General features: G+C 41.9%; 1 protein-coding gene across 4 annotated transcripts in view; it reads left to right on the top strand.

Moving 5' to 3' along the window:
- LOC144597347 (folliculin-interacting protein 2-like) overlaps positions 1-22,686 on the top strand; it is a 72,792-nt gene that overhangs the window by 10,663 nt on the left and 39,443 nt on the right. For 3 of the 4 annotated variants that reach the window (XM_078406617.1, XM_078406634.1, XM_078406626.1), the window contains exon 2: positions 13,267-13,393. In XM_078406617.1, coding sequence (XP_078262743.1) covers positions 13,267-13,393 — 127 coding nt within the window. Of the gene's footprint in view, positions 1-13,266; positions 13,394-19,761; positions 20,543-22,686 lie in introns of those variants that run through there. The other variant, XM_078406643.1, reaches the window with a different exon arrangement.

Below are 22,686 nucleotides of genomic sequence, written 5' to 3' on the forward strand. Positions count from 1 at the left end.
CGTGACCTGCATGGGTTTTCTTCGAGATCTTCGGTTTCCTCCCACACTCCAAAGACGTACAGGTTTGTAGGTTAATTGACTGGGTAAATGTAAAAAAATTGTCCCTAGTGTGTATAGGGTAGTGTTAATGTGCGGGGATCGCTGGGCGGTGCGGACTCGGTGGGCCGAAGGGCCTGTTTCCGCGCTGTATCTCTAAATCTAAAAAAATCTAAATCTAGTACAATTACCTTTCAGTGCTGTAAAGATGTGTCAATAGGAAGCTATATGCATGAGAATGAATTTAGAGTTGAACCCACTATTATGTACTTCCTATGGCAACGTAACAAAAATACATGAAACTCTCAACAGATCAGGCAATATCTGTAGAAAGAGAAACGGTTAATGATTCAGGTTGAAGACCATTTGTCAAAATTGGGAAAGTGAGAAAAGTTAGTTGAAGTTGCAAATGGGATGGCAGAGGTAATAGGACAAAGGGAATAAATTTAACTTGAGGCCGGGGTTGTTATGGTAATAAGCTATGATAAAGCCATCCGTTTGTTGAATGAAGGCAGTGGGGGAAACAAAGGGGCACATAGGAGCTGTGCAATGCAGGTTTACAGTTTTAGGAAATGGCCAACAGATCAGACTATCAGCAGAAATAGAAAAACAAAATTATTATTGCAGTTAGATCATCTATGTTGGATCTCCATCCCATGCCTGCTCAGATCTGCTTGGTTCTTGCGAGACCTTATTGGAGCCAGTGGAACAGCACTTCACCTTTTATCATATCATATCATATATATACAGCCGGAAACAGGCCTTTTCGGCCCTCCAAGTCCGTGCCGCCCAGCGATCCCCGTACATTAACACTATCCTACACCCCACTAGGGACAATTTTTACATTTACCCAGCCAATTAACCTACATACCTGTACGTCTTTGGAGTGTGGGAGGAAACCGAAGATCTCGGAGAAAACCCACGCAGGTCACGGGGAGAACGTACAAACTCCTTACAGTGTAAGGAGAATTTGTAGGGGAACTTGGAGCATTTCAGACTCACGATGACATTCAAATATTTTCGGTTACTCATTTTCTCTCTCAAAACGAATCTGTTCAGCTGAAAATTAGCCATCTGCAATGATCTTTTTTTCTCTGCAGCAAGTTCCCAAAGCCTTGTTTTCCTCCCTCCATACATTGTAGCTTCCATGAAATCCTTATTGGAGTGTTGGTTGAGGGTGGTGATGGTTGTGTGGCTTTCTGTAGTTACCTTTTCAGTTTTGTATTTTTCCACACAATGGAACCAAATTTATGAAGCAAAAAACGGTGCTGAAGGAACTCAGCGGAACAGGCAGCATCCGTAGTGGGAAGTGGACATATGATGTTTCCGGTTGGAAGAAGGGTTCCATCCCAAAACATTGCCTGTCTATTTCTCTCCACAGATATTGCCTAACTTCTGGTTCCTCCAATTCGTTGCTTTTTGCACAAGAATCCAACATCTTATGCCTCAATTTGTTGATGCTTCTTGCTGATGGAATCTTCAGACTCCGTGTAATGTTTTGTTGCATTTGTTGTGATTGTATATTCTTGTGCTTTTCATCATTCTTGAAATGGTAAATCTGATGGTTAAATATTGGCTTCAGAGAGCTATTTCAATTGTTTTCCTAGAATATGGGAAGCCAAGATGGCGTGGCCTCTCAACTTGTGGATGAATTTGGGGCACATGCAATTGCACTGTCCCTGGGGGGTGGGCTGTGAAGATGGTGACATGTGGGTGGGAAGAGTCTGGCATTGTATAAAACTGTCACCAATCCTCCAACTGAAAGTGAAGTCATGGTCATCTTCGAACCCGGAGGACGAACAACAACAACAACATAAAACTGACAAGATTCATAATATATTGTGATTCCATTGAATGCTTTTTCGCCTTGTCTTTTGCTCTTGTTTGTCAATATTTCTTTGGTTATATATTTTCTTCAAATATTGATGGTCAAAATTGGAAACAATACAGTAAAACATTATAACTGGCAATGGGGGGAGAGGGGGGAGTATTGTCCGTTATTGCCGATTATTCACTATAACTGGGTAAGGGATTATCATTGTCTAAATAGTAGAAACAAACAACTACGGTTGCTGGTTAATACACAAAAGGACACAGAACTGGAGTAACTCAGCGGGTCTGGCAGCATCTCTGGAGGACATAGATAGATGACGTCTCAGGTCCAGATCTTTCTTCTGGCTATCTGTCTGGAACTGGGCCTGGAATCCAGGTGAGTTAATGGCCGGAGAAGAGGCGAGGATCCGTGCAGTCATTGGTCATGGCCCATGGGCGGCCGGGGTGCAGGTAAGGGTCGGCGGTGGTGGTGGTGGCAGGGACTGTGGTGACAGCAGTGGCCAGAGTCGATGCAGCGGCAGGATTGGCCGGAGAGGCAGCATGGGCCAGGATGGCGTTGCCAGTCAGCCTGGTAGTCAAGCTCGCTAGGTCAGCTCGTAGACAAAATCCATTATAGAGGTCGGTTAAAAACTAGGGTTTGCTGTATTTATATTGAGATTAATGACCTACTCGGCACTGAGGAATTTTGCCTGTTTTATTAACTGTCAGTTTGAGCCAAAACGCTGTCACTTGAGAAAGACCTTGAATACATTTCAATTGCTTTAATTCCATCTTGTGTTCAAAATGTGTATGTTAAATACCTTGACGGTGTTTGTTGCAATATGTTTAAGCTTTTTACTGGGAACCTTGGTCCTTTGCCAAACCCATTAAACTCCAAATGTGACCTGTGATACTTGCATAGTTTTGTGTTCAACAGTTGTCTACTGATTTGAGCTGTGCATGGGTGTGGAGCATCATGTGTTTGCTTATCGGCTCAATAGATGACTTTGCACAGTGAGGGCAGTTGAAAGCATGAGTGTTGATTTATGAGCTGACTTACTGTATTTGTTTTGTTATAGTTTTGAGTTTCAAAGAGTACAGTTAAAAATACACATACCATATGGAAAGAAACAAGGAAATGTTATTTTCAGATGAAATTAAGAGTGATAGATGAAATTATTGCAGGACGAGGACGGACAAAATACTGTTGTTAAGCCATGAGCTTTGACATTCTTAACAACTCGTGACACTTAAATGTGGTGACTAACTATGTACATGCATTTGTAATCAGGAAATCTTTATAGTCTGAAGAAGGTCTCAACCCGAAACATCATCCATTCCTTCTCTCCAGAGATGCCACTGAGTTACTTCAGCATTTTGTGTCTACCTCCAATCTTTATAATAACAGGGTTTTTGCTCCATAATTTGTACATCGCAGTAATGAAACAATGTGTTTCTCATTTGATTTTCCTGAGAGATGGAATGACATTTGTCTTCATAACTTTTGAATGACATTTATTATTTATTTTGGATTAACTGGAATGTTTATGTGTGTGTGTAGATATAGAGTGAGTATTTTTTTTCAAGAGCAGCCTAATGCTCCTAAATTTCAGTTGTGCTGGCAAGATTATGCTATCAAAGTGGGTTAATCCCCATTTGGAATTTGTTTGTTGACATTAAGCAGTTTCAGGTGCGAAATGACACAACAAAGGTCATCTTTCCAAAAGTTGCAGTCTGATTATGCACTTTCCACTGAAAATTTTGCATTAATGACATCTAGCTATCATGAAACATTGTAGTTGGCACAGCACAACATAATTATTTAGGTCCTGGTAATTACTATAAAACAGAAAATGCTAGAATTATTCAGCAAATCGAGCAGCGGGTTGGTTACAAGTTTGAGACCTGTTTTTTTGGAACTGAGACACAGAATGGAGAGCTTTTTGTCACGGTGAAAGTAGAACAAAGGGAATATCTATTATAAGAAAATAACTGCAGATGCTGGTACAAATTGAAGGTATTTATTCACAAAATGCTGGAGTAACTCAGCAGGTCAGGCAGCATCTCGGGAGAGAAGGAATGGGTGACGTTTCGGGTCGAGACCCTTCTTCAGACTGATAGAAGGGAATATGGATGATCGGGTGCGACCAAATAATTTAGTGTAACAGTTAGAAGCCATTATGATGCGTCTTTGTTATGTGTTGACATTAGCAGAGCTGGAGGTTAAGCTACATTGAAGGAAAGAGAAAAACTGAGCCAAATTAGCAGACGACTGACTATTTCTACTAGGGCCAGCAAGATTCCATTACCAGATACACCTTTTTGCCTCTCCAGCTTTTACCATTTCAAATTGTTTTACTTTTGCAACCCCCGGTCTGTCTTCCTTTGCCATCAATCACACCGTATCATAAGCTGAAAGATATTGGTGACGTCCTTAAGGAATGAAGCAAGGGAAGAGATTGCTATTGCTGCAGCTCTGGCTAAGAGTTGTAAATCTTTGCTGACCATAAATTAGATACCAGGTGACTGGGGGAAGGCAAATGTGCTTCCCCTCTTCCCATCTCCCCTCCCCCCCCCCCCCCCCTCTCCTTCCAGGAGGGCAATGGGGAAAAAGTTGGGAAATGGCAGATCTGTGTACCTAATATTGGTTATTGAACAAAAATTGAGGCATAGAATTAATGATTACTTGGTGAAGCAGGGACTAATCAGAGATTTGCCTTGTCTAGGGCAGTTCTTATCTGACCAATCTGGAGTTTTTGTGGTAACGAAGTGTAATAATGAGGGCAATGCAGTGGAAGTGGCTACATAGACCTCGAGGCCCATGGGACCCAGGGTAAGTTAGCTAATTAGATCTGAAATTGGTTTAGCGGTTGGAGATGGAATCTAGTGGTACAAGATTGTGTTTGTGGTTGGATGCCTGTGACTAGTGGTGTTTTGTAGGGATCAAGCTTGTAACTTTTTTGTTTGTAGTATAAGTGAATAACTTGGATGTGGCTGTCGGAGGCATGATTAGTAGGTTTGGTGCAGCTGTTCGCAGAGTGGAAGATAATCTTGGGCTTTAAGGTGATCCTTTGTTTGGGTCATCCTAGTTTTGGTCTTCGAGCTGGAGTGTGTGAATGGCTCTCCCAAATGCATGTTTGGAGGCCAAATTCCAAGTTGTTAAATTATGGACTGAAGCAAAAGATCCTTACGGCTGTGTACTCAACTTGATCATTTATGGTGCTTGTGAGTATTTCGCTATGAGAGCTAGAATGTGAAGATTACCTTGTGCATAGTAGATGTACCTGGAAACTTGCTGAAGTATGGAAACTTTACAAATGCCTAAATCCCCCTATGGTGAACAGGAAAGATTTATGCCTTGTGTTCCATTTTCAAGACATTATGAGTTTTTTTAATCGTATTTGTTTTATAAAAGGGCGATTCTCGTGACTATAATCTATTTTAGCAGTTTCATGCATATTGAACTGCAGATTTTATTTTGGACAACTTTCATACATTTGTATTCTGTGCGTCCTGCTGAGATTACCAAGGTTGCTTGGAACTGTCAGATGACAGCCACTCACATGACAGCAGTTGGAGACAATTGCAGCCAATGTTTGAACAACCTTGCAGAGTCAGTTCATAAAAGCTTGTCTGGAGGAGCTGCACAAGGTATCATGTGATGCTGTGATAAGCTCTCAACTCATGATACAACAGCGTGATGCTTTGGTTTAACTAATGAAATGCTTGGTTAGAAATGTGACGTGCTTTGTTTGTATTGTAATCAGCAAACAATGCAAATTGAAGTTGCAGCTTTTGAATTTTTATTAAGGTAACAGATTCTGCATTTCAAAAAAATATTGCTAAAACCACATGTTTCTTCCTGTTTCTTGAGCTTAAACATGTGGCCTTATGGAGAAGGTGTAAAATACATGCTTCATTATATTGGACAAAAAGAACGATTTAGGGATTGGAAAGCAATTCAAAATTTAAAAATAAAATTTGCAGAGACTAGAAATTTCAAATAAAATTTTAATAGAAATTCTCAGCAAATCAGGCAGCATCTGTGGAACCAACATTTCAGGACTGTATTCCATTTAGAGATCCGTTTGAGACTGCATCCTTGGAGTCCACAATGATGAGAAACAACCTAATTCAGGCATGTAAGATCCCAAGGAGGCTTCGTAGGGTAGGTGTGGGGATGTTTTTGATGGTGGGAGGGGGTGGGGGTGGAAGTCATGCACAAGGTGACTTTTGATACAAAATAAGGGGCTGTTTTAAAAAAATTGGGGTTAGTAGAAATTTCATGTCAGCAGGTAGTGAATCTTTGGGATTACTCTGCTCCCCGACAAGATCATTTAAGATATGGAGACTAGAAATTCAAGTTTTAAAAGAAAATACTATGAAGATAGAGAAATTGAGGATTATAGAGAATAGGTAGCATCGATCATGATCAGATTGAATAGCAGAGCAGGCTTGAGGGGCTGGTGGCTTACCCCGGCTCCTCTTTACTTGTGCCTGTGTCAGAATTTGATGTTTGCCTAATAGAACTGGGGGAAAAAAGGCGTGTCTTTATCGATTAATTTTTACTCATTTTGAAAAAGTAAATAAATGATCATAAAAAAATTAACTCTTAAGGTGGGAGAGGATATTCATTCCATAATTTAAACCTGAACAGTTGAGGATAGAGCAATCATATTTGGAATTTATCATGAGGCCAGTGTGTTGGGGCTGGATGGAATTATAGAGATATGGGCAGTAGGTGGGTTAGGTCATGAAGCATTCAGGAAAGGATGGACCCAAGGTGCAGAGTCCAACATGGGCAGCAATAATTTTAATACGCTCAGTTTCATGAAAAGTGAAATGTGGGAGGAGAGTATGGAATAGCTTGAACTGGAGATAATAGAGGCATGAAAGAGGGAAGCAGAGAACAGACAGGGGTTCAGCTGAACCACTTTGGCTGATAAGTTAATTAAACACACCTTACACATTGATGTAATCATATTGTTCTTTAGAAGGATATGGGCTAGATTTAGGCAGGTGGGACTGGTGTAGAGATAGTGTAGACTAGGGAAGGCATTTTGGTCGGTGTGGGCAAGTTAGCCCGAAGGGCCTGTTTCTATGCTGTATGGCTCTATATGTGGATGAGATGAACATTTGGGCTCAAACGTAACAACTAAGAGGTCATGAATACTGTTATTTTTTGTGTGGGTAATTTATTTGGATGTAAAATCATTGCTGCTTACTTTAGTCAGTAATGATTTTACAAAAGGGTCATTCGTGTGTTTGTTGTAAATTTTGCCTTATCTCTGCCTCTCCTAATTTAGCAAATCTCAAATGTCAGCCCACAGTTTCCTCCATTCGGTCTGAATAAACCCAATCTCTCCAATTTCTCCTCCTAAGAATAGCCTGGTGTAAAACATCCTGGTGAATCCCTTCTGCACTCTTCCTTCCAGTAGTGCGCTAACCAGATGTCTACACAGTTTAACCAATGTTTTGTACAACTGCAACATGGCATTTGGGTGGCACAGCCGTAGAGTTGCTGCCTTACAGTGGCAAAGGCCCCAGTTTGAACCTGATTTACGGGGGCAGTTTGTGTGAAGTTTGTACATTGACAAGTTTGTACTGTGACCTCATGGGTTTTCTCCAAGTGCTCCAGTTCATCCCATATTCCAAAGATGTGCCGGTGTGTAGGTTAGTTGGCTGCTGTAAGTTGTCCCTACTGTGAAGGATGGAGCTAGTGTAGGGTGATTGTGGTCGGCATGGATTTGGTGAGCCGAAGGGCCTGTTTCCACGCTGTATCTAAACAAATCCCTTCTTCCCTCTTTCATGCCTCTATTATCTCCAGTTCAAGCTATTCCATACTCTCCTCCCACATTTCACTTTTCATGAAACTGAGGTTATTAAAATTATTGCCACTCTTGTGCTCAATGTCTTGACCTACGAAGGCAAGCATAAGTGAATGCCTTTTTCCACCATGTTGCCACTTTTTGGGAGGTATGGATTTGCATCCTAAGATCTCTGTACATCAGTACTCCTAAAAGTCCCTGACATTTATTCTATCTAACCTAACGGAACTTGACCCCCCCAAACGTAATCATCTCAAGGTTTATAAACAAGAAACTATAGAAGCTGGCTGAAGACGGGTCCCAACCCAGAGCATCACCTATCCATGTTCTCTAGAGATGCTTCCTGAGCCGCTGAGTTACTCCAGCACATTTTTTTTCCATCTCAAGGTTTTATTTGACCAATTAATTTGAGTCATTTTAAATCTTGGCCTCCTGTTTCTTTTACAATTTTTAAGCAATTTGGCCATTAATTTTTTTAAAAAATCAGATAAAATTAGCATCCCACCTGTTGGTTCCTTCCTACCAATGTATATGCACATTGGCAAAGCAGTCACTACAGTGAAATACAAACTGCTGGCTATTTTCATTTTTCACCACTATTAACTGAAGATGAGAATTTTAACTAGGTTATTTTTACTGTTTTGTATGTGTGCATTGAATTTACAAGTGGTTGCGGTTAATTTGGTACATGGAGCACTTCCAACATTAACTATTAAACAAATTGACCAATAACCTATTCAGCAGTATTTTGGTTTAGAGAATGATGGGTGATTGAAGTTGATGATGGCTGAAAGAATCCATGTGGCCTTTTGTGTATTATTTGTTGTTTCTGAGCTTGCGTTAGTTATATAAAGTAAATGGAAACTCTTGAAATACTTTAGTGTCTTTATAAAGTGATGTGTGTTTTAATCAGAGCTATTTTTGCAGACCAGTTTTGATATGCATCTATATATCTGTATATATAGATGTATATATATATATATCTGCCACAGAAGGTAGTTGAGGCCAGTTCATTGGCTATATTTAAGAGGGAGTTAGATGTGGCCCTTGTGGCTAAAGGGATCAGGGGGTATGGAGAGGTACAGGATACTGAGTTGGATGATCAGCCATGATCATATTGAATGGCGGTGCAGGCTCGAAGGGCCGAATGGCCTACTCCTGCACCTGTTTTCTATGTTTCTATATTATTAAAACTCTGGTTTTGTGTGTATATATGTGTATATATGTATCTGTATATATGTATTTGTATATATGTCTGAGATTTGGTTGTGGAACTAGAGCCAAAACGGTAAACGATAGCGCCACAATTTTAGCACCACCTTAATCACCATTGTCCTGGCGACTGTTAATGAAAAGTTTAATTTAAAGTGGTCTTATATTTTAAAAGTTAAAGAATTTAAAGTTTAAAAATTACCTTTCAAACCGATTTCTTAAAGGTCTTCAGCGTGTAACGTCACAATGGGACTCGCACGACTTTAAGAAATGTGTTCCCACCCCACCCTGGAGGACCAGCGGGAGGACCACCGCCCGTCCTGGCATGCCTCGAGCTTGACTTTCCTCCCATGGTGCAGTGCGGTGCCACAGGCGGCGGCAGAAGGTCTAACAAGGTGGCCTAATTATATAAGAATCTGTCAATTTCCGCCTTAAAAATATCCATTGATTTGCCTCCACAGCCATCTGTGGCAATGAATTTCACAGATACACCACCCTCTGACTAATGAAATTCCTGCTCATCCCTTTTCTAAAGATATGTCCTTTTATTCTGAGGCTGTGGCCTGTGGTCCCAGACTCTCCCACTAATGGAAACGTCCTCTCCACATTCACTCAATCCAAGCCTTTCACTATTCAGTAAATTTCAATGTGTTCCCCCTCTTCCTTCCAAACTCCAGTAAGTACAGGCCCAATATTTTCAAACACTCATCATATGTTAACCCAATCATTCCTGGGATCATTCTTGTTTACCTTCCCTGGACCCTATAGAACGAACGCCAGCACTTCCTTCCTTAGATATGGGCCCCAACACTGCTCACAATACTCCAGATATGTTCTGACCAGTGCCTTATAAAGCCTCAGCATTACATCTTTGTATTCTAGTAATAAATGCTAGCATTACAGTAGCCTTCCTTATGGACCGATTCGTCTTGCAAATAAACTTTTTGGGAATCCTGCACCAGCATTCCCTCGTCCCTTTGCACCTCTGATTTCTGAATTCTCTCCCCATTTAGAAAATAGTCTGCGCCTTTATTCCTACTACCAAAATGCATGACTCCACACTCTGCTAAGCTGTACTCCATCTGCTGCTTCTCAGCTCATGTTCCCAACTTGTCCAAGTCCTTCTGCAGAGTCCCTGCTTTCTCTGCACTACCTGCCCCTCCACCTATCTTCATATCATTTGACTATCTTCATTTTGGTTGGTTCAGCTGAAATATTTGTTTTAAGGAGAGGACAATCCTTTTCCACATTACGCTTAAAAACTTTTTAAAAAGTTTTCATAAACAATGCTTGTGATCCATTTAATCAAATATCATATGACACGGGGGGGGGGGGGCACGATGGCTGCCTCGTCTACAGTCTGTCCTTTTCGAAAACTCTTTTGTTATTTATGGTAAATTTTAAAAGTTTGTGTAAATGTTCTCTGGTTTGTTTTATGTGGGGGTGGGGGAAGGGTCGGGGGAAACTTTTTTTCAATGTCTTACGTTGCCAGAGATGCGTTTGCTTTCCCGATCGGGAAAGCAAACGCATCTCTGGCAACGTAAGACATTGAAAAAGTTTCAATGGCTGTCATAGATCCCTCACCCGTGTCTCTTCTGCCCTTGCTCCCTCTCTCCCCAGACACAACAACGACAGAGTTCCCTTGGTCCTTGTCTTTCACCCTCCCAGCCTCCGCGTGCAATTCGTTATTCTCCAACATTTGTGTCACCTCCGGCAGCGGCTGACTAGCAGTCTGTCCGTCTTTTTTTTCCCTTTTTTTGTTGTGTGTCGGTGTTGGGATGGTTTTTATATATTTTTTTTGGTTGTGTATGTGTGGGAGGGGGTGATGGTGTGGGGGGGGGGGAAACTTTTCTCTTCCTCACGGCGCAGGGTGCGGCTCGGCTGCGGGGCCTAACATCGCCTGCTGCGGCTCGGCCGCTGGACTTTACATCACCCGGTGCGGCTTGGCCGCTGGACTTTACATCCCGGTGCGGCTTGGCCGCTGGACTTAACAGTGCCCGGTGCAGCTCGGCTGCGGGGCTTAACATCGCCTGGTGCAGCTCGGCTGCGGGGCTTAACATCGCCCGGTGCAGCTCGGCTGCGGGACTTTTCACCGCTGGTGTGGCTCGGCTGCGGGACTTAACATCGCCCGGTGCGGCTCGGCCGCGGGGCTTAACATCGCCCGGTGCAGCTCGGCTGCGGGGCTTTTCATCACTGGTGCGGCTCGGCTGCGGACTTGACATCGCCCGATGCGGCTCGACCACGGGACTTAGCTGCGCAAGGCTTGGTCGCGGGCCTTTCATCGCCCGGTTCGGCTGCGAGACGTTTCAGCGCCCGGTGCGGGGACTGTGCGGGTCGGTCGGGGACGAGCTGTCTGTCCGTGGGCGTGGGGAAGAGAGTGGAAGTTTTGTTGCCTCCATCACAGTGAGGGGGTGTTTGGAGTCACTGTGATGGACGTTTGTGTTGGGGTTATGTGTCTTGTGTTCTTTTTTTTTCTATGACTGCTATGTAGTTTCGTTCGGTACTTCGGTACCGAACGACAAATAAAGCTCTGTTATACCTGTTATCCCACCATTAATCACATCTTCACATCCGCCTTCCACGGAGACCGTTCCCTCTGCAGCTCCTTGGTTCACTCGTACCTTCCCACCCAATCCACCCCCTCTTCAAGCGCGTTCCCCTGTAACTGCAGGAGATAACATCTGTACTTGTAACTCCTCCCTCAAATCTGTCCAGGGACCCCGACAGACCTTCCAAGTGAGACAGAGGTTCACATGTACCTCCTCTAACCTCATCTACTGCATCCAGTGTTCCCGATGAGGGCTTATGTACATTGGCAAAACAAACTGTAAACTCTGTGACCGTTTCACTGAACACTTATGCTCAGTTCGCCAAGACCTGCTGGATCCCCTGGTTGCTAACCACTAATTCCTCTTCCCATTCCCATGCTGACCTTTCTGTGCTGGGCCTCCTCCATTGCCAGAGTGAGGCCACATACAAATTGGAGGAACGGTACCTCATATTTCGCTTAGATAGCTTACAGCCCAGCGGTATGAAGATTGAATTCTCCAATGTTAGGTAACTCCTACAAATGCATCCCTCCTCTTCCTTCCCCCCTTTTCGCCCCCTTCACCCCCTCTAGTTCTTCCCGCCCCCTCCACTATAATCAGTCTGAAGAAGAGTCCCAACCCGAAATGTCGTCTATCCATTTTCTCCAGAGACGCTGCCAGAACCCGCTGAGTTATTCTATGCCTATCTTAACAACGTTGGTTTGGTGCCTATATACAGTTTTTGAATTTATTGAGTTACAGTAGCGTGTTTATTGGCTGGGTCTTCCAAGATCAGAAGGAAATCCTGTGACTATATCATCCTGAGACTATGATTATGCCAGTTGGCATATTTACTGAGGAACTTAATTATGACATGGCATTTCAGTCCTTTGCAGAAAGAACATGTGCTTTAATAAAAACAAAGAATTTGACTACTGAGTAGATCAGGTAGCATTCTTTGGTGAGAGAAATGTTAATATTTCAATCCAAATTTCTCACAATTGCAATTTTTTTAATTAGTCGGGAGCCTTGAAACCAGTACAGTAGTAAGTGCCTCAGCAATAATGAGTTGAATGAGGAATTTCACAATCTTTACATCTTTACATGTAAAGATCAACATCTGTATAAACAGATCATTTTATTCTGCAATTAAAGATTTATTCTGATTATTGCAGAAAAATAAGTATTATTTAAGGGAATGTGTCAAGATTAATAATTTGGGTCATTTTATTTGTGTGTTAAGTATTAACAGCATTGGGCGAGCTCTGTGGCAGATTGTTTGAGCACATCAGGAAAAAACAATGTTTAGCTGCAGATGACGGTTATTTCTCATACAGGGTCCAAACTTGTGCAGATTACTGACTTGTACTTCCAACCCTAAAACAAAATCTTCACGTGTACCAGTAGTCAAGATGATGACGTGTAATTTGTGTTTGTATATAGTTTTGTATCAGGACTTTTTAACTTTATCCAGTAGTGCCCTAAATTGCGTGCATGTGGCATAATAAGTCTACATGTAGAGAAACTTGCCTAAGGAAAAATACAAGAAGTCTCTTAACTCTCCATGCAGGTCTCTGACTACTGCTCTTAGTAATCCTTGACATTCTCACCTCATAGGAAGTAAGCCCTGGCAAGCATAAAACTACTTTGCACTATCCCATAAAGGTATGTTTATATCCATAATTAAATGAACTTGTTCAGTTTATTTCCTGTGGGTAAATTTCTTGCAATATATTTGCTTTTATTCATTCTGCACATTTGATTTGTTCCGTTGAGCAACATGCAAACAGTTTAACATTGCAGAAACACGTCAAAGACTATTCTTCATTCATAATATCTTCCTTTTACAGCTGGACACTTGTAGAGTTTCAACTTGACCAGATTCGACTGATTGTTTACCAGGATTGTGAAAGGAGAGGCAGACATGTTCTTTTTGATTCTAAAGCAGTGCGCAAAGTTCAAGATGCCAAAGTGCAGGTAACCAACACCGACCGGTTTGGAAAGATTTTGACTACTTGGATACACTGTTTAAAGATAAAGACGTTTGGATGGGAGATATTCTTTGCAAAAGATACGATGAATGTAGTATATCTCATCACGCTGGTAATAAGAGCATGGTATAATCTGCCTAATTTTAATAAAGAAAATAGAGAGTTCAAAAATATATCAGCAGCCTACTGTCATTTACTGGAATTATGTACCCCAATTTACAGTTTATAAATGATAAGTGGAGAAACATGGCAATGTAAATTTAGTTAATGTCCTTATCATAACATTAGCTCCCATGATCAAGCCTGATGTCAAAGACCCTCTGGGGCAGATGACTGAAAGTTTGGTTAAACTGGTTTTAAGCAGTGCCCCAAAAGGAATAAAGAGGTGGAGAGATTTAGGGGAGGGGGGAAAACAGATGATAGTTTTAGCCAAGTCACTGGTAGTGGAGTGAATATATCCCAAGGATGAAGAGGCAGAAACTGAAAGCGTGCAGATTCTTTGAAATGAAGCAAATGAGGAATGTTAGAGATTTGTGGTGTGGGGAAAAAAGATGAAAGCTTTAAATGACAGAGACCCAGTGGTGTTCACAAAGAATGTATGTGATGGGTTACCTTCATACTAGTTGGGACCCAAGTTTCATTGATTTATTGAAAATATGCAATTCAGAAAGATGCTATTCTTGTCTGTGCTCTTAAAAACTGCTGAACCCAATGTAACCTCTGAGCACTTGATCCTGCAACTTGTGACTCTTAACGCACACGTACTGACAATCATATGTAATGAGGGTTCTGCCTCATTATGCTTTCAGGCAGTGAACTTAGATCCTTAACAACTCGTAGGTGAAATTCATTTTCCTCATCTCCCTCGAACCTTTGAGTAATTAATTTAAATCTAGGCCTCGTCACTTTTATTCCCTCAGCTACGGAAAACAGTCTTCCTATTTACCACATCAAGGGTCGTCATAATCTTACACACCTTCAATATGTTTCCTCTCAGCCAAATCATTTCTCCCAAAAATGCCAGCCTATCCAATATTTCCTAATAATCTTTCCTGGTGTCTCCCCTGTCATCGCTTTTTTTTCTGTATGGTCTTAATCGTACATGCCCCTTTGCTGTGGTTTGAAGATTGTTTCATTTCTAAATTTTTCTGGTTTGGATGAAAGATCATTGACCTGAAACATTAACTCCATTCCTTGCTCCACTGGCTGGGAAGTTTTTTAACACCATTTATTTTGTTTTTCTTGCTTTGGGTTTGCCATAATGGTTGTGGCATTTTCATCAGAGGTGTATCCCCTTTGGAAGTAGAGTATAAACCCACAGTTATTTTTGTAATCATTGATTTCATCTTTCTTTGTTTCACTGCAGTCCTCAATTTTCTTTTCCTGGTCCCGTTTCTTCAGCATATTCTGTGATGCATCCAGCTGAGGCCACTTTGTGCTTGCATCACTGTTCATTTATGGAATGGTTGATCTGCATTTTGGCTCAATTTGCTTTGCTTCAATCCATATTCCACAATGTTCTTAACAATCTGTTCTGGATTAACCATTGTTCTGGATTGTTCCATGAAAAAAAATTGTTTATCAGCACTTGTGGTTTATCCATATCTTCGAGATACCTTTTTAACCTTCTAAACAGAATGTAATATAGTCTGGATTTGCAGTACAGGTGTCAGAGGTTATGGGGAGAAGGCAGGAGAATGGGGTTAGGGGGGAGAGATAGATCAGCCATGATTGAATGGTGGAATAGACTTGATGGTCCGAACGGCCTAATTCTACTCCTATCACTTATGACCTTATGCATAACATGTATGCTAATTTAAACCAAAGGTTCTGTCATAATTCCAGTGTTGATTTTGCACCCACTCTAAAGTTAATTCTACCAGAGTGGTCCCCAAAAGTTAAGAGAGGCTCTCTCCATCTGACATGCAGGCTGAATTTTAACCTGTAGTTGAGCTGTTTGAGGATGTAAAAAAGTATTTTTAAGGGTTTACACCCATAAGCACAGAGCTTTCTTGGCCAGCAATCCTGCTGGGAGCTTTCGGCTGTTGCAAAGATCACTGGAGTGGTAATACAGTGGCAGTATCAATTGCAGTTGTAAGGGGATAAGAGGTGCTGAGTGTTGACTGTGGTAGATCTGGATGAAAGCTTTGCTTGATCTCAAAACAGTGCCAAAAAGGCACTTGCTACTTGGATTCGTCTATTCTTGTCTCTCTCTGCTACAGGGTTCCCAAGGCTTAGTAAACTGAGTAGCCTATCGTTAAAAATAGAATGTTAAAATAAGGATTGGTGGCATAGCTGTTGTCCTTGCCTGACACGAGTTGAAATCCTACATGGCAGCTGTGGAATTTAAATTTGAATAATAATTTGGAAAAAGAACCAATAGTCACAGCAATGATAACTGCTGGGTAATTGCAAAAACCATTTCTAATGTACTTTAGGGAATTAATTCTGTCATCACCCATGCATGACTCCAGACCCATTGTATTGAAATAAGTTAATGCTACCAAAGATTGAGCTACATCTCTTTTGACTAACCTGTGTGTCTCCCTTTCCTAACTTCCCCTTTCATCTCTACTTGTCTACTCCTCTAGACTTCTTCAAACTTGGATATAATACAATCATTCCTTCACCAAACCCATTATTATATATTGTAAATATTGAGGTATACAACTTGTCCCATTCTGTCAAAACAATACAACATATCTTCTGCCTAACCTTTGAATCTATGATTGTTCTTTCTCGCAAGATAATACTACTTTAGATTCTCAGTCATTCTGTTTAAGGTGATGGATCCTAGTCACTTTCTTATAGCTGATGACTTGACGCTGTTTGATGTGGTCAGGTGCTGTGAACTCACCTGAGTCAAAGAAGAAATCTATGCCAATTTGTGGAAAACAAAACTCTGAAAGTTCCCTCATTCTCCAGACCAATCAGATGTTTCCGTGACCCCGTAATCGGAAATGTGTTTCCCTATTGTTTGTGAATGGTTGCTACACTGATTCCTGAATTGACAGGACTGACATGGAGAAAGACAGTGTCAGTTCACTAGAGTGAAGAGAGATGGAGGATCTCATAAAAACCTACAACATTCTAGCAGCAGGGGACCTGTGGCATTCTCTACTAAAAGTAGTTTAAGCCAAATCATTAAATATATTTAAAGTGTCAGATATAGTTCTTGGGGCTAGTGGTATTTCAATCTCTGTGGAAAGCCACTATTCACCTTCCTCCAATCTGAAAACCAATTAGCATGACCCTTTGTAGCCTGTTCCTTAGTCATAGAAACATAGAAACATAGAAAATAGGTGCAGGAGTAGGCCATTCGGCCCTTCGAGCCTGCACCGCCATGCAATATGATCATGGCTGATCATCCAGCTCAGTAGCCTGTACCTGCCTCCTCTCCATACCCCCTGATCCCTTTAGCAAAAAGGGCCACATCTAACTCCCTCTTAAATATAACCAATGAACTGGCCTCAACTACCTTCTGTAGCAGAGAATTCCACAGACTCACCACTCTCTGTGTGAAGAAATGTTTTCTCATCTCGGTCCTAAAAGACTTCCCCCTTATCCTTATGCTGTGACCCCTGGTTCTGGACTCCCCCAACATCGGGAACAATCTTCCCGCATCTAGCCTCTCCAACCCCTTAAGAATTCTATATGTTTCTATAAGATCCCCCCTCAGTCTTCTAAATTCCAGCGAGTGCAAGCCCAGTCTATCCAGTCTTTCCTCATATGCAAGTCCCGCCATCCCAGGGATTAATCTGGTGAACCTTCTCTGTACTCCCTCTAAGGCAAGAACGTCTTTCCTCAGGTTAGGAGACCAAAACTGCACACAATACTCCAGGTGCGGTCTCACCAAGGCCCTGTGCAACTGCAGCAGAACCTCCCTGCTCCTAAACTCAAATCCTCTTGCTATGAATGCCAACATACCATTCGCTTTCTTCACTGCCTGCTGCACCTGCATGCTTGCTTTCAATGACTGGTGCACCATGACACCCAGGTCACGTTGCATTTCCCCTTCTCCCAATTGGTCACCATTCAGGTAATACTCTGCTTTCCTGTTCTTGCCGCCAAAGTGGATAACCTCACATTTATCAACCACCTTTCTGTGCTCTCAATGCCCCTTTTATGCTGTGTGCCTCAACTTTTGCAACATTTTATAGCTTTCTGGAAGACCATGAACGTCACATCAACTACAATATTCTCATTCAGTCTACCCATACCAACTGAAATTTCTCTCAATTGATTGAACATTTCCTTTAACAAAACTAGACTGTTTTGTCTTAACCAATCTATTTTCATCCAAATTACTTAATCCTGCCCTGAATCAATGTTTTCGGAAGCATTCCATCGCAGGTTAAACTGACCAGTTCATTGTGGCTGGGTTTATCTTGGCCCCCTTTGATGAACGATGGAATAACATCGCCTCCTGTAAATGTCCTTTGGAATCACCCACATAACCATAATCTTTTTTTAAAAATCTCTGGATATTGCCCTTGCGACGACTTTTTGCATTTCTCTCAATTGGTAAGTTGTCAGGACCGAATAAGTTGCATCCTCATACTTTTAATTTCAGTCAACTTTCCCAATGTCTTTATGCCTTTAATTTTGAGTATACGTAGCATCTCAATTGTCTCCATCTCCTTTACTATTACTTTGAATTTGCAATTATCCTTCAAGATAGATATAAAGTACTCGTTTAGTATCTTACACTGACTTCAGCATCCATGTGCAAGTTCCAATTCTGCTTTTGATGTACCCCATTGCTTCATGTGCCGCCTCTTTACCACTGATATGTCAAAAGATGTTTGAATTGCTATTGTGCCGATAACTAATTTCATTTCCTCCCTTTACATCTTAGTTTTAACCCCTCTTGTTTCTTTTGTAATTACCCTGATTCTAGTGATCACCCTAATTTTTCAAAAATGTATCTGCCTCATTAAATCTTTAAATACGTCTATTGATCTTGCTTCCACACTACACCCCTCCAAGATAGAGAATTTGAGTTTCGCCATCTTCTGGAAGGAGAAATTCCTGTGTATCTTTGTTTTAAATGACTGCCCACTTAAGTTGTAATCAAGGCTGACTCTCCCACAGTGTCATAGTCATACAGTGTGGAAACGAGCCCTTCGGCCCACACCGATCAACATGTCCCATTTATACTAGTCCCTCTTGCCTGTGTTTAGCCCATATAAACCTGTCCTATCCATGTGCCTGTCTAATTGCGATAGTCCCTCCCTCAACCACCTCCGCCAGCTAATTCCGTACACCCTTTCCTTTGTGTGAAAAAGTTACCCCTCAGATTCCTATTAAATCTTTCCCTTTTTACCTTAAACCTAAGCCCTCTGGTTCTCAATTTCCCCCACTCTGGACAAGAAACTCTGTGTCCACCTATCTATTCCTCTCATAATTTTATACACCTCTATTAAGATCACCCTTACACCCCTTATCCTCCTGTGGTCAAGGAAATAGAGTCCCAGCCTGCTCAACCTCTGCCGTTTGTTCAGACACTCAAGAACTGGCAACATTCTGGTAAATCTCTTCACCCTTTCCAACTTAACAACCTCTTTTTGATAACATGGGGCCCAGAACTGCACACAATACTCTAAATGTGGCCTCACCAACGTCTTGTATAACTGCAACATGACCTCCCAACTTCTATACTCAATACTGACTGATGAAGGCCAATGTGCCAAAAGCCCTTTTGATCATCCCATCTACCTGTGACGTCACCTTTGAGAAACTATGTACCTGCACTCCTCGATCCCTTTGATCAACAATACTTCCCAGAGGCCTACCATTTCCATTGCAGGTCCTGTCCATGTTAGACTTTCCATAATGCAATGCCTCACATTTCTCTGTATTCAATGTTGATTCCATCAACCATTCCTCAGCCTACCTGGCCACCCGTTCAAGATCCTGCTGCAATTGTTCTTCACACAATACCACCCACTTTTACATCATCTGCTAACTGTGGATATATTTTAGCTTTATTATTTGTATATTGGATATTGTATATTTTGTATATTAATAGAAACTCTTGAAGTTTGATTATTACTTGCCAGTTTACTTATTCCATTGTCTTCCTCCTTTGAGGTTCTTCGTCCTCAACAGCTGGTTTCAGAAAACTTCCCATTCCTCTGGTCTACCAATAGTTTTTGGCACTTCGCTCTAGTTTTTGGTCCTTGATCTCCTTTTGTTAATCATGGACTGTTTGTCTTTATCATTGAGTCTCTCCTTCTGATTGGGATAAATTTCCCTTGAGCACAATGAAATTGTTGCTAAAATATTTGCCTCTATTCATTTATTAACACCTCTATATTCATTTGTTAACTGTTAACTTATTTTCCCAGTCATTTCTTCCTTCACACCTTTGTAATTTCCCTTATTTGAGTTGAGGGCACTGGTTTTGAGGACCCAAGGGGTTACTTCTCATCTCGGGATCAGAGCTGGGAACTGAACTTCCAAGCACACGCGTCCTATTAAAAAGACAGGCATGTGGGCAGAGGTGGTGGGGTGGCTCTGTTGGTAAGGAATGAAATCCGATCCTTAACAAGTACATAGGAACAGAATATGAAGAATCTTTGAGGGTAGAGTTTTGTAGAATGCCGATGAGATTGCTTCTTGGAGCAGCTTGTGGTCGAGTCCACAGGGGGAAAGGCAGTTCTGGATTTGTTGTTGTGTAATGAACCAGATTTGATTAGGGAGCTTAAGGTGAAGGAACCCCATGGAGGCATTAATCATAACGTGATAGAATTCAACCTGCAGTTTGAGAGGGGAAAGCTGAAAACAGATATATTAATATTACTGTTGAATAAAGATAACTACAGAGGCATGAGGGAGGAGCAGTATAAAGCTCATTAAATGGGGACCCTAGCAGGAATGGCACAGCAATGACAGGAGTTTCTGGGAGTAATTCACAAGATGAAAGATCTTTTCATCTCCAAGAGGAAGAAACATCCTAAGATGAGCATGAGGTGACCATGGCTGACAAAAGAAGTCAAAGATAGCATAAAAGCACACGAGAAGGCATAAAATATGGCAAAGATTAGTGGGAAGCTAGAGGATTGGGAAGCGTTTAAAAACCAACAGAAGGCAACTGAAAAAGCAATACGAGGAGAAAAGGTGAAATATGAAGGTAAGCTAGTCAATAATATAAGAGGACACCAAAGGTTTCTTCAGATATATAAAGAGTAAAAGAGAGGCAAGAGTGATTATTGGAGCACTCAAAAATGACACTGGAAAAGTTGAGAGTGAGAGAGAGAGCGAGAGAACGCTAATTCTGTGCAAATCATTGCCACAGGAAGTTGTGGTGGCCAAGTCATTTGGTCTGTTTAATGAGGAGATTGATAGGTTCTTCATTAGTATGGGCATCAAATTTTATGGGGAGAAGGCATGAGAATCGGGTTCGGGGGAGAAAATAGATCAGCCATTATCGATTGGCGGAGCAAATTCGGACTGATGGTCCGAATGGCCTGATTGTTCTTATGTCTGATCTTGTGAGTATCTAATTCTAGAATGTTGTGATCATTAGTCACAAGAGAACCCTTGTCTATCCCATGACCAAATCTAAAATAGCCCGTTTCTGGATAGGTTCTGCCGCGTAATTCTCCTAGCAATGATTCCTGGTGCACTCCACAAATCCCTCTTTCTTGGTACGTGTGCTGGTTTCGTTAGTCAAATTGATAAGTTCATTAAAATCACTCATGATAACTGTACTTCCCTTCTTGCAAGACTTCAGTATTTCTCCATCTTTACTTTGTCCTACCATGACAACAGTTTGGGTGTCGACAGACCACATGCATCAATGCTGCCGTCCTCTTGTATTTCCACAGTCCAATTCATTGCATGTCTATCAATACTCACTCAGCAGTGATTTCCTCCTTGATTAACAACACTTCTGTGGCCCTCTATTTTCATTTTTGCTTATTCTTGTGGAACATCTCATACCCTGGAATGTTGAGTTCCCAGTTCAGGACATCCTTTACCCCTATTAAATATTGTATGCATTCAAATAGAGCCTTGAGCTTTGACATGTTGCAGTTAGTTCCTCTGGTTCCAATATCTGCTACACAGTTTCAGTGATAGCTGTGCCTCTTCCTGCCATGCTTTGATTTTTATTCTAAAGGGCCTGTCCAACTCGGGCGTATTTTTTTTAGGCGACTGCCGGCGACTGTCATTGTCTTAGCAGGTCGCCGAAAAACCGGCGACTGGACCCCCCTACGACAATGTCTATGACAAACTACAACAACCTACCACCTAGTCGACGTCAAGCTACGGCAAGCAACCGGCGACCCAACCATCGCGAGTAGGACTTCCACCTACAACCGTACCTACATCCGCACAGGCGACAACCGATGTCAACTGACGTCCATCCGCGACAAGATACGACCCTGTCGGCGACAACGGAAGACAATTCACGTCATTTTGGCATCCGGTACCTGTCGCCGGTTGACGTAGGTAGTCGCCAATGGAATTCACCAAAGTGAGCACCGGCGACAACCTACCTCACCTGGTGACAACCTACGACAGCACCTACGTCAGGAAACGTCAAGCTACGCTCATTGGCGTCAAACGCATTGTCGCCACAAATTTTTCAACATTCTGAAAATCCAGCGGCGACCAGAAAGACGCTACAACTCTTTAGAGACTACTCACGACCATACAGGCGACACCCCAGCAACCATGTGGCGACAGCCTAGTCGCCTGTAGTCGCCTAAAAAAAAGCCTAAGTGGGACAGGGGTTTAAAACTTCCAAATTGAACTCTATCCCTCATTCAGACTAAATAACTTTTTTTTGCAAGAGGTCTGTGTCTGTTCCCCTAATTATACATTTACTATATTCATTCAGGTTTTTTTTTGTCCTTAGGCTCTTAGAGATGTGTAGTGTGGAAACAGGCCCCTTCAGTCCACCTTGTTTATGCTGACCAAATGGGCATGTAGTTCCATTTGCTCCATGGTCCTGTTAACCATTCATATCCATATATCTGTCCAAATGTCTTCTAAAAGTATTAATTGTATCCTCCCCTTTCTTCTGGCATATCTCATTCTAGATACTGATTACCCTCTGAGAGGGAAAAATTGCCACTGATATCCTTGCGTCACATCCCTCTCATGTTGCCTTCTAATTTTAGAATCATCTATCTTGGGAGAAAAGTGAGCGTTCACTTTATCCGTGATTTTGTGCACTTCAATGACATCACCTTTCAGTCTCCTACACGACAAAGAGAAAGGTCCCAGTCTATTCAGCCTCTACCCATAACTCGAGCCCTCACATCTAGG

This window comes from Rhinoraja longicauda, chromosome 1 (assembly GCF_053455715.1).
Source record: "Rhinoraja longicauda isolate Sanriku21f chromosome 1, sRhiLon1.1, whole genome shotgun sequence".
Taxonomy (NCBI): Eukaryota; Metazoa; Chordata; class Chondrichthyes; order Rajiformes; family Arhynchobatidae; genus Rhinoraja; species Rhinoraja longicauda.